Source organism: Euleptes europaea, chromosome 21, assembly GCF_029931775.1.
Source record: "Euleptes europaea isolate rEulEur1 chromosome 21, rEulEur1.hap1, whole genome shotgun sequence".
Lineage (NCBI taxonomy): Eukaryota > Metazoa > Chordata > Lepidosauria > Squamata > Sphaerodactylidae > Euleptes > Euleptes europaea.
Genome location: NC_079332.1, coordinates 18,397,988 through 18,410,445, shown reverse-complemented (window position 1 = coordinate 18,410,445; position 12,458 = coordinate 18,397,988). Strand labels below are relative to the sequence as shown.

Genomic DNA, 12,458 nt, shown 5'->3' with positions numbered 1-12,458 from the left:
ATTTTAAATGTGAAAGAGGAAGACAATAACCAAATCAAGCACAACCTAAACGGCTCTTAGGGAGCATTTAATGGGCCATTAACTCGCTCAGTGTCTTCCGCTCTGGCAGAATCACCCAATCAATCTTTAAACAAGCAAACTCCAGGAGTTCTCTGGGCCCAGCTGCAGGGGCTTACCGTGCCGGAGGCCTGCAATATTTTGGACCTGAAAGTGACGACCGCGCATAACAGCGCAATAAGCCAAAAAGTCAGCATCACACCTGAAGACTGGACTCCTTTCATCCTCTCGTACTGTATCAAAAACGTGGCGAGCAGCTGAGGACAGAAATGTAAAAAAGAGACCTGGTTATTTCTCATGGCTGCAGCAAGACCAGATAATCCAGCAAACCCCTGTGCCCAACAACCCTCGAGCCCAGATGCAGGCAAAATCCGTGTTCTGAGGGCACATTCAAGACATTTATTGGTGCAAGGCGCTTTAATTTATTTAAAATATTTATTAACCACCCTTGCAGAACTCAATAAAGCCTACAATATAAATCAAATGGTTATAATAACACAATAAAACAACAGGAGTAAAGCAACAATGATAAAAGGTCACTGTTCAAAATTTCAGTCCCTTCTGCTGTTCCGAATCCAGAACCAAAACAAGCTTCTTTGCCAACAAGTGATTAATTCACAGAATCATAAAATTGTAAGGGACCACCAGGGTCATCTAGTCCAACCCCCTGCACAATGCAGGAAATTCACAACTACCTCCCCCCACACCCCCAGTGACCCCTACTCCATGCCCAGAAGATGGCCAAGATGCCCTCCCTCTCATGAGCTGCCCAAGGTCATAGAATCAGCATTGCTGACAGATGGCCATCCAACCTCTGCTTAAAAACCTCCAGGGAAGGAGAGCTCACCACCTCCCGAGGAAGCCTGTTCCACTGAGGAACCGCTCTAACTGTTAGGAAGTTCATCCTAATGTCTAGACGGAAACTCTTTTGATTTAATTTCAATCCTTTGGTTCTGGTCCGACCTTCTGGGGCAACAGGAAACAACTCGGCACCCTCCTGTATATGACAGCCCTTCGAGTACTTGAAGATGGATATCATATCCCCTCTCAGTGTTCTTCTCTCCAGGCTAAACATCCCCAGCTCCTTCAACCTTTCCTCATAGGACTTGGTCTCCAGACCCCTCACCATCTTTGTTGCCCTCCTCTGGACCCGTCCCAGCTTGTCTACATCTTCCTGAAATTGCAGTGCCCAAAATGTTAGAGAAGAACGCAACGCTGTTGTTCACTTACCATGGTGATGCCCAAAACTGTAGGGCTAATTAAAAAAACCGGAGCTCTGAAAATATTGTGATTTCTTTCCCAGAAAGAGTAGAAAAGTTCTGCCCAGCAGACTATCCACAGTAAGAGGCCCAAGGCCTGAAACAGAAAAGAAACATTTTTTTACCAGTCTGTCCTCATGAAAACAAGAGAGATTAAAGAAGAATATGCCTGCTGGTTGGCCAAACCACTTGCCAGATGGACGATCCCTCTTTTCCAGGCAAGGCACCAATTGCGCTGCGCATGCTCCGCCCCAGGACACACCAGCAGCAGCATCAGAGCCCCCCTCTCACACTCGACCAAGCCAAAGCCCCGTGGTGCTTCCACTTCAAGCATGCACATTTCCTGCACAACAGCCGGCGCACCAGAGGTCCCGTAAACTCCAAGTGCTCTGCCTTTCAGAAAGACCCTCCTCCAAGAATGAAGGGTTACCTGTCCGCCTCTACCTCCCCAACTGCTAAAAGGAAGACAGCCTCGGCCTCGGCGGCAGCATCACTCACTGTTTTGGCTTTGTTGAGATGCGACATCTGGATGTAGCCCCTGTCATGACGGTGGAGGTACGGCAAGTAGATTGGGACGCAAGCCCAGAGGTACAGGCAAGGGATCCACACGAGGACGGTACTCTGAAAGCACTGGGTGAAATCGGGATTCTCTGTGCGCCATGTTACATTCAAGTCCTGCGGGGGGACAACACACGCCCCAAGGAGAAAAGCGTTAACACAAGAACACCCCTAGGTAGAAAGTAAGCCCTTCCACCTGGTTCATTCACACCGTTAAAATTGCTCAAGCCGAGGCTTGAACATTAAGAAGAATTGTTTTTTATACCCCGCATTCTCTACCTTTTAAGGAGTCTCAAACCAGCTTACAATTGTAATTACAATTACAATCGGGCATTGTCCAGAGCCAGGGCCTTTTCTGTCGTGGCTCCGGCTCTGTGGAAGGGGCTCCCAGAAGAAGGGAGAGAAGCCCCCCTCCTCAGAGACCTTCAGGAGGCCCTGCCTGTTTGCCAGGGTCTTTTGAGATTTGAACAACAGACAAGTATTGTGGGGTTTGTCATTTTAATCTGGTTTTAACTGGGAATGTTTCTAACTATTATTGTAAGCCACTTTGAAGCAGGAGGAAAGGTGGGCTATAAATGTTTTAATAAATAAATATTCTGAGTAGCCTACATCCCCAGACATTTGAGGTTGTTGTTTTTTAAAAGACAAGACACTGAATTCACCAACTTTTGATAACATTTCTTACAAGCAGACGAGTGGCTTTTATTTCCAGGCCTGGCTTAATCTCCATGACCCACATGGGTGCGGCAAAGGTTGTGTGGCACAACTAGATACCCCATGAACATCTGAAGCCATCATGCGCCAAATTAGACCACGGGTCCATCTAGCTCAGTATAGTCTACGTGGAGTGGCAAAGATTCCCCAAACCATTCCCCAAACGCTTCCCTATTACCCACCACATTTGAAACGCCCAGGACGGAACGTGGGACTTCCAGCATGTATAGCATATACTCAGCCACCCGGCCACGGCTGCACATCTGGAAGAAGGAGTGCCCGATCGCTAGGCCAGAACTGAGTCAGAATAGCCATCAGCTGGCTCCAGCCGATGCGATCAAGATTTCCGCTGACTCACCCGAGATAAACAGATTTTTCTAGGCGACAGGCAAATTACAGCTCACGGAGATGTACGTGCTTATGGACCACTGGAATTTTATTCTTTTCAGTGACCAAATTGGGCACCCTTTAATTTACTTCAACGGAGCATGCAAGAAATCGCACTCCAAATCTTAGGTCAGCAGAGCAAAGTGGGGCCTTCCAAATGGCGCCCGCTGGGTTTTGGCAAGTTGTATTGACACCGCATCAGGTTACTTGAGAGCAATACCAGAAATGCCTAACAAGATTAGCTCCGCTCTCCCTGCAGCCTCTGAAGCCCCACAGAAGAGGTTAATTGCTATTTTTAATTAAAAGCTGGCTGGAGCAAATAGGGTTACTTTAATGGCAAAACAAAGATTAAGCAGCTCCCATGGACTGAGGAGCAAGCCAACTTCAACAGATAGGGAAAACAAGGGAAAGAGAGCATGCCAAAATCTCCCCCCACACACACACACACCTCAAGTGCACAGGATAAAAATCAAATTTTAAAATTCAACTGAGGTCTCTTCCTCCCTGTTTATCTTATTACCCTGACCTGGACTGCCTGGGCTGGGTGGATCTCATCAGATCTCAGAAGCTAAGCAAGGTGAGCCCTGGTTAGTACTTGGATGCGAGACCACCAAGGAAGTCCAGGGTTGCTACGCAGAGGCAGGCAATGGCCAACCGCCTCTGTTTGTCTCTTGCCCTGACCTAGATGGTCCAGGCTAGCCTGAACTCATCAGATCTCAGAAGCTAAGCAGGATCAGCCCTGGTTAGTTCTTGGATGGGAGACCACCAAGGAAGCCCAGAGTTGCTACACAGAGGGAGGCAACTGCAAACCACCTCTGTTTGTCTCTTGCCTTTAAAACCCTGCAACTTGATGGCAAAAAAGAAAAATCCCGTTAAGCTGCCAAGACAAAAGGGTTCCGGATGCCTTCCCAAATCAGAACCAGGAACGCCACGGCGTTGTGCATCTCTGCACTGGCAGATGGTCTCATACCCAGCCAGACCAAAGTGGGCAGGGCATTGGGCAGAACTTCTAAAGCCCAGGTGTGGGACTTCACTGCCAACTGCGAGTCCCATCCCAGCCCCCTGGAACCCTTGGTCTCTCTTCTCCCACCCTATAGCAAGAATGCCACACTATTGGGGAGCCCCAGACAGAGGCAGAGAAATGGCACAAAAGCAGCACGTATTTGCATACACTTGCAAAAAAGAAAAATCTGGATCAATTGCATACCCTAATGCAGGGCTCCCCAATGTGGTGCCCATGGGCACAATGGCACCCATCAAGACCTTTTCTAGTGCCCACCAAGTGCTTTTTAAAAGTAGGAGGGGCTAGGTTAGAAATGCTCTGTTAGAAAGTTCTTCCTGATGTCTAGACAGAAACTCTTTTGCTTTAATTTCAACCCGTTGGTTCTGGTCCGATCTTCTGGGGCAACAGAAAACAACTCAGCACCCTCCTCTTTGTGACAGTCCTTCAAGTATTTGAAGAAGGTTATCATATCCCCTCTCAGTCTTCTCCTCTCCAGTACCATTTGACATCTTTCTGCAGAACTCAAAAGTATGCAAGGGACCAACACACAGTAAATAGAACTAGTGATAACTACAGATTAATACCTGCAGCTCCTTAGGAAGTATTAAAAACTGCAAAAAATATTCTAAAAGGTTCCACATGTCTGAAGTCTGCACCTAATTTAGCAACCGACGTAGGACAGCCAGCTTCGGTACTTTTGTTTCACAGAACACAACCAGTCCTGCTTATGTGATTATAGCCATTACAAGGAGTTTAAACAAAAAAATCTAACTTTTCAGTAAATGAGGGAAGGTTTTAAACACCAGGCTGCCAAACCACAAGCCCAAAACACAGGGTGTTTTTGCAAAAAGGTGAGACCAGGAAATGTAACCTCACTCTGCCCCGTCTCCTGGCAGATGGGGTCAGATATTTTCTGAGCCACAGATATTCTGCAGCTATGCACCTCAGCCACAGCAAAGTGAGCGAGGGGTCATACGGCTCAGTCCTCCGCGGGTGACTCTGTGTGACCCCAGCCTCAGTTAACCTTCGCAGGGACTGAATATAGCAAGGCATTCACTTCTAGCCCAGCCCAGCGGGGAGCAGCTGCCTTCTCAGCCTGGCAGGCAGGCACCGGCGTACCGGAAAAACCACACGACTACTTCAGCTCTTCCTTGACAGAAATGTAAAGCAGCCGGCTGCTTCCTGCCCACCTCTGCCCGCCAGGACTGCAGTCTGCACACCGTGCCACCTCCGGGGCCTTTTAGGGCATGCTTGAGACAAGCAACCTCCAAACGGATCAGGTGGGGAATCCGAGGCTCAGATCTGCTGAGGAAGTCAACACCTCTTTCGTTTCAGAGGGTGCACATGAACACATGAAGCTGCCTTCTATTGAACCAGACCCTTGGTCCATCAAAGTCAGTACTGTCTAAGACTGGCAGAGGCTCTGTGGGGGTCTTTCCCATCACCTGCCTAGTTCCTTTAACTGGAGATTCTGGGGATTGAACCTGGGACCTTCTGCATGCCAAGCAGATGCTCTACCACTGAGCCACATCCCCATCTCATTATGAACACACGAAGCTGCCTTCTACTGAATCAGACCCTTGGTCCATCAAAGTCAGTACTGTCTACTCAGACCAGCAGCTCAGGCATATAAAAACCAACTCTTCTTCTTCTTCATCACCTACTTGCCTGGACCCTTTAAGTGGAGATGCCAGGGTGTTGAACCAGAGCCAAGATGCAGGCTGGAGAAATGGGCTAGAACTAATAAAATGCACTTCAACAAAGACAAATGTAAAGTTCTGCATTTAGGTAGGAAAAATCAAAGGCATAATTATAGGATGGGGGAGACTTGTTTGAGCAGTAGTGTGTGTGAAAAGGATCTTGGGGTCTTAGTAGACCAAACACTGATCATGAGTCAGCAGTGTGATGCTGTAACTAAAAAGGCCAATGCAGTCTTGGGCTGCATCAACAGATCACGCGAAGTGATGGTATCGCTTTACTCTGCTGTGGTTAGACCTCAACTAGAGTACTGTGTTCAGTTTAGGGCACCTGTCAGGCTGCTATCTCGGTTTCGTTATTGCCGCTGTCTCTGTGCTGTATTGTCTGCCCCCCAAGGTCGCATGCCTAAGCCTAAGCCTGGGAACTCAGCTCCTGGGAAACTGTATTCCTGCGTGTAATCTCCCGCCTTTCCTGCCTTATAATATCTCCCAGCTAGTGAGCCTTTCATAGCTGTCATTTTATTCGTTTGCACTGTATGCCTATTTGATCAGTAAAATCCACCTGTTTGGACTCTATACGACTTTGTGGTGATTTCTGGTTCTGTGGGCCAAGGGCTGACATTATGACAGCTATCTCACATCTTCACCGTTCTCCTAGCCAGGCTGGAGCCCAGGGGGGTTCGCCTGCCACTTGGATGGGAGCTATGCAGCTCTCCAGGTGATCTACTACCCTGGAGCCCTTCTCAGAGGACCCTACTCTGTTACAAGACTTAATTGCTGAACTTTTCCGGACGAACCGAGAGGTTTGCCGCTTGAGGGGACTGGTACACGCGCAGTGGCAATCTCTTACAGGACGTCTCTGGATGTTAACATCGGAGGATACTGATGCTCGTTTAGATCTTCAGGACTTGGATCAATTACTGGACGATGCCCGATTGGCGACTGAGGATTTACAAATATTAACTGGACTTCTGGATAATCTTATTTCTCGACAAACTCTTTCTACCATGGCGGGAGCCCCACCGGAGGGTTTTTCCCTGATCCCGGATGCGGCCAGCTGCCAGGCTGAGGCCAAGCGAGTCGCTATTAGCACCGCTCTTCTCCTTGTGGAATGTACAAAGGACACCCCGGTAGCCACCTTGGCTCAAGTTTTGACCCCGACGTTTGGAGCCGAGGCATCCGCACTGGCGGTTCGAGTACAACCTCTGCTGGGCGGGGAACCTGACCCCATACTCTTGCTCCTCGAGACAGAACTTTTGCCGCGCATTACGGCAGAGGCTGCCCTAAGACTTGAGAACGCCAAAGTTCTTGCGGATCAGCAAGCCGCCGAAGCGGCTAGGGTCGCAAGAGAGAGAGAGGCGGCGGAAGCAGCCAGGGCGGCTGCAGCAAGGAATCAGGCGAACGTGGACACGCGCCCCAAGGACTATGTACTGGGACTATCAGGTCTCACCTTTTCCCCGGCGTTTGTCCCGTCGCGTACGACCCAACGCGCACGCCGTTTGGCTGACCGACGTCGAGACTCAGATGAGTCTGAAGACGAGGATTTATATGGGGATAGCTCTCAATGGGCCACGAGCTTCCGAACCAGTAAGCCTCATCTTACTGGGGGCCCAAGTGAGGAGGTTCATCTTTTACGAGCCCAGAATCGGGAGCTCTCCGACCGTGTGGATCAACTCCAAGAAGTAATGGAACTTATGCTTCACGAGAACAGGCAATTACAACAAACCCTGATAGCTCAGAGACAGCCCGTTCCGATACCGGGTCAGGCGGTACCCGTACAACCACCCGCTAATGTGCCTGCTCCACCCTTACCTCCTGGAGCACCTGTTGCTCCTCCGCTCCAACCACCCGTGCAACCACCTGCTAATGTGCCTGCTCCACCCTTGCCTCCTGGAGCTCCTGTTGCTCCTCTGCCCGGACCACCCGTGCAACCGGGTCAGCCCGCGCCCGGCCCTTGGAAGCAACTCAAATTGAGGACTACGTATGACGGATCTCTTGAGACTTTGCCTTGTTTCTTGCATCAAGTGGACAGTTATATGCGAGAACAAGGTCAACTTTTCCCCACGGAAGATAGCCGGGTGCGGTACGTAGCTTCCCTCCTGACAGGCAAAGCGGCTGACTGGATGGTCCTCCAGTTTGACACCCGCTCTCGTGCGATTCGTTCCCTCAACAACTTCATGACTGCCCTGAGAAGGAGGTTTGAGGACCCCTTCCTGGGAGAAAGAGCCAAAACGGAACTTTTACAATTAAAACAAGGCTCTGCTACAGTTCGGGAATTTGCCGATGAATTTCAGCGACTGGCAAGTAAAATTGTAGGTTGGCCCGAGACCACCCTAATCCATCATTTCAGGGAAGCCTTGCATCCTGACATTCTGAACTGGTCTTACATGCGGGGCGATCCCGATACCCTCGAAGGCTGGATCCTATTAGCCGAGGAAGTGGAAAGCCGCCGCCGCTTTATTTCTCTCGTCCGTCAAAAGCACAAGGAGAAGGGCACCCAAAAGCCTCAACCCAAGGCACCACTGCTCGTCCCACGAAATCCCCCACGTCCGCTCCAGGAACGTGAAGTCCGATTTCAGAGGGGTGCCTGTCTTACATGCGGAGAAATGGGCCACTTTGCAGCCGTTTGCCCACGCCGCCAGGAATTATTTCGTCCCAGCACGACAACCCGCGCCCGAGGTCGTCCACCACGCAGAGGCACCGCGGCCACCCGCAGCGCAGCTCCGGGAAGGCCCACACCCTCTGCACTCCATGCCGGGGACCCAGCCTCCCTGCCTGCTTCCAACGACCCCGCCGGGTCTCGGATTACAAGTGCCCCATTGGGGGACAGCTTTCCCTCTTCGGATGAGGAAAACCCTTGGATTTCTCCAGCCTTAAACCTGGAATCTCCCCTCGACTTGTCAAAAAACGGCTCCGGTCTGTGGTGAATGGAGCATCTCCACAGACCTCTCAGGATCTTCCTATCAAACCGAATGCTCCTACCAAAATCAAAGAAGTGGACTCCACCGTCTACGTAGATGCAGTTTTACAACAACTTAACGGAGGTCCACAAATCCCCGTCAAAGCACTAATTGACTCCGGTTGCTGTCGCACTCTCATAAGCGAAGCCACGTTTGCTGCCCTCAGAGCCGACTCAGAGGCTTTACCCGCCCCCGTCCAATTTGCTCAAATGGACGGGAGCCAATTCCAGGGGGGTCCGGTTGATCATCGCACCATAGGGGTGGCAATGGGAATTGGTTCCCACTGGGAACAAATAGACTTCACTATAGCCCCTATCCGATTTGAAGTGGTCTTGGGAATTAACTGGATTAAAGGACATAGTCCCAGTATTGATTGGGAAACAGACACTATTTCTTTCGCTAGTCCCACCTGCGACCAGCATCGGCAAAACTTTGCTCTGCCATTTCCGCCCGTTCCAGCGTTAACCTCTACTGCCCCAGTACCACCGGCTCTACCCGCTGTATACCGGGACTTTGAAGATGTCTTCGACCTTAAGGAATGTGATGCCTTACCCCCCCACCGGGCCTCAGACTGTGCGATTGAAGTAGTAAAGGACTGCACATTAACCAAAAGTAAGATTTACCCTATGAGCGCTTCCGAGCGCACTGTCCTCCGGGACTTTTTGGACAAAAACCTCGCCAGAGGGTTCATTCGCCCTTCGAATGCCCCAAACTCGGCCCCCGCGTTTTTCGTCCGGAAAAAAGAGGGCGACCTTCGCCTGTGCATTGACTTCAGAAAGCTCAATGCGGTTACCCAGACCAACGCCTATCCTATCCCATTAATATCGGATATTTTGGGACAATTACAGGAAGGCCGTGTGTTCTCTAAATTAGACTTGGTGGAAGCCTACTACCGAGTCCGTATCCGCGAAGGAGATGAACACCTCACTGCCTTCTCTAGCTGTTTCGGAATGTATGAATTCCTTGTAATGCCGTTCGGATTAAAAGGGGCCCCGGGGGTCTTCATGCAACTCATCAATGAAATCCTACATGACCTTCTATATCGTGGGGTGGTGGTCTACTTAGATGACATTCTCATTTATTCGAAAACTATGGACGAGCATGTGACTCTGGTCAGAGAAGTTCTACAACGCCTGCGTAACCATCAACTGTTCGCTAAACTAGCTAAGTGTGAATTTCACCAAAGCAAACTCACGTTTTTGGGATACATCATCTCCCACCAAGGTCTTCGCATGGACCCCGCCAAAGTCCAAGCCGTCCTCGATTGGACTCCCCCCACCAACCGTAAGCAAGTACAGCAATTTCTGGGATTTGCAAACTTCTATCGGGGATTCATCCCTAACTTCGCCCAAGTGGCTCTACCCATTACGGACCTGCTGAAAACTAAAGGAAAAGTAAGCTCGGCTGCCTTGCCCTCCGCAAAGATCCTATGGACTGAGCAATGCCAAGCCGCCTTTCTGGCCCTCAAACGCCTCTTCACTTCGGAGCCGGTGCTACGGCACCCAGACCCAAATCAAATGTTCATTGTGCAAGTCGATGCTTCCGATGTAGCCATGGGAGGGGCTCTCCTCCAGCAAGGACCGGACGGTCTTCTTCACCCTTGCGCTTACTTTTCAAAAAAATTTGCGCACGCTCAATTAAACTGGCCCATCTGGGAGAAAGAGGCCTCTGCAGTTCATCATGCACTGACTTTATGGCGGCAATTCTTGGAAGGGTCTAAAATACCCTTTGAAGTTTGGACCGATCACAAAAATCTAGCTGCCCTCACGGGGTCCCATAAGCTATCGGCGAAACAACAACGGTGGGCGGAGTTCTTTGCTCAGTTCCGTTTCACCCTGAAGCACGTCCCTGGGAAGCAGAACGTTCTCGCGGATGCCCTCTCCCGTTTACCACAATATCCGGTAAAACTCGAAAGACCCACCAACTCTCTGTTCACCCCTATGCAACGTGGGGCCCTACCTATGCTGGCTGTGCAGACCCGATCCCAGCATCAACACACCTCGCAAGCTCCGCCAGCCCAACCGGCTGCCCAGCCGCCACCGCAACAGACCGGAGTTCCCGCCCCTCCTACCCCTCCGACCGCTCAGCCGCCTGCAGTCTGCGCGCCGCCACACGTAAGCACTAGCCCTATAACTATTTCTCAGATCTCCAGAACCGACGGGGGGGCTCCCTCCAAACTCCCCATCTCCGAATCCTTTTTAACTGTCCTTCGGGACCAGTGCCTTTTAGAACGTTCCGCTCATACCCTACCTCCTGGTGTTTTGGAACAAGGGGGGTCCTGGTACAAAGACTCAAAATTGTATGTACCCAAAGCTCTCCGGAAGGACGTTTTACATTTAGCTCATGGAGCCAAAACAGCTGGGCACTTTGGGTTTCTGAAGACCCTTCACTTATTGCGCAGACAGTTCTGGTGGGGGGGCATGCGTTCCGACATTGACTCCTTCATCCGCAGCTGTCCCGTTTGTGCCGCTGCGAAACGATCGCAGGGCAAACCCCCGGGACTGCTACAACCTCTTGAAACGCCCAGCAAACCTTGGGAAGTGATCGCTATGGACTTCATGACTGATCTCCCTCTCAGTGGGGGTAAAACTGTGTTGTGGGTTGTTACTGATTTGTTTTCTAAGCAAATACATTTGATTCCATGTGCAGGGATCCCCTCTGCTCAGAAACTGGCCCGCCTCTTCGTGACGCATATATTTCGTTTACATTCGTTTCCGCGTAAAATAATTTGTGACCGCGGAAGTGGTTTCGTTTCTAAGTTTTGGAAAGCTTTCCTCAAGTTGGTGGGGGTGGAACAGGGATTGTCTAGTGCATACCATCCTCAAACCGATGGTCAAACTGAACGTGTCAATGCTGTACTCGAATGTTATTTGCGTTGTTATGTTAACTACCACCAGGATAACTGGGTGGAACTGCTACCTTTAGCAGAATATGCCTACAATAATGCCATGCATCAATCCACAGGTTTTAGCCCGTTTTTTGCTGTGTATGGACAAGATTTCAGTCCCATCGTTCCTACAGATGATGTAGAGGGGGAGGGGAACCCCGACATTGCCTCCTGGGCATACGCCCTCCGTACCACTTGGCCCTGGCTCGTTAGCAACCTCGACCGGGCCAAACGTAAATACAAAGCGCAAGCTGACAAACATCGCTCCCCCGGGGGTGATCTGCAAGTGGGTGCTCTGGTTTACCTTTCCACCAAAAACCTCCGTTCCACCCAACCGTGCCATAAGCTCAGCGCCAAATTCATTGGCCCTTTCCCCATTACTCGGGTCATAAACCCTGTCACAGTGGAACTGGCTCTCCCCAAATCTTTGAGGCGTGTGCATCCTGTTTTCCACATAAGCCTCCTCAAACCCCATGTTGCTTCTCCACGGTGGCATCCGGACCCACCGCCTGCGCAACCCATCATGGTGGGGGGGGAAGAACACTTCGAAGTCTCCAAGATCCTTGACTCCCGTATTCACCATGGTACTCTCCAGTATCTAGTTCGTTGGAAACATTTCCCCCCTGCCTATGACGAATGGGTGCGCGCACGGGATGTCTCCGCCCCCGACCTCATTGACGCCTTTCACATTGCTTACCCAAACAGGCCAGCCCCCTTGCGAACTGGGAGGGGGCCTTGAGGGGAGCAGAATGTCAGGCTGCTATCTCGGTTTCGTTATTGCCGCTGTCTCTGTGCTGTATTGTCTGCCCCCCAAGGTCGCATGCCTAAGCCTAAGCCTGGGAACTCAGCTCCTGGGAAACTGTATTCCTGCGTGTAATCTCCCGCCTTTCCTGCCTTATAATATCTCCCAGCTAGTGAGCCTTTCATAGCTGTCAT

At 50.7% G+C, this 12,458-nt stretch overlaps 1 protein-coding gene across 1 annotated transcript in view; it reads right to left on the bottom strand.

Moving 5' to 3' along the window:
• Positions 1-12,458, bottom strand: part of LOC130492475 (multidrug resistance-associated protein 1-like) — an 88,302-nt gene that overhangs the window by 58,787 nt on the left and 17,057 nt on the right. The window contains exons 2-4 of the mRNA XM_056866224.1: positions 1,815-1,991; positions 1,288-1,413; positions 177-314 (exon numbers count right to left, since the gene is read on the bottom strand). Coding sequence (XP_056722202.1) covers positions 177-314; positions 1,288-1,413; positions 1,815-1,991 — 441 coding nt within the window. The remainder of the gene's footprint in view (positions 1-176; positions 315-1,287; positions 1,414-1,814; positions 1,992-12,458) is intronic.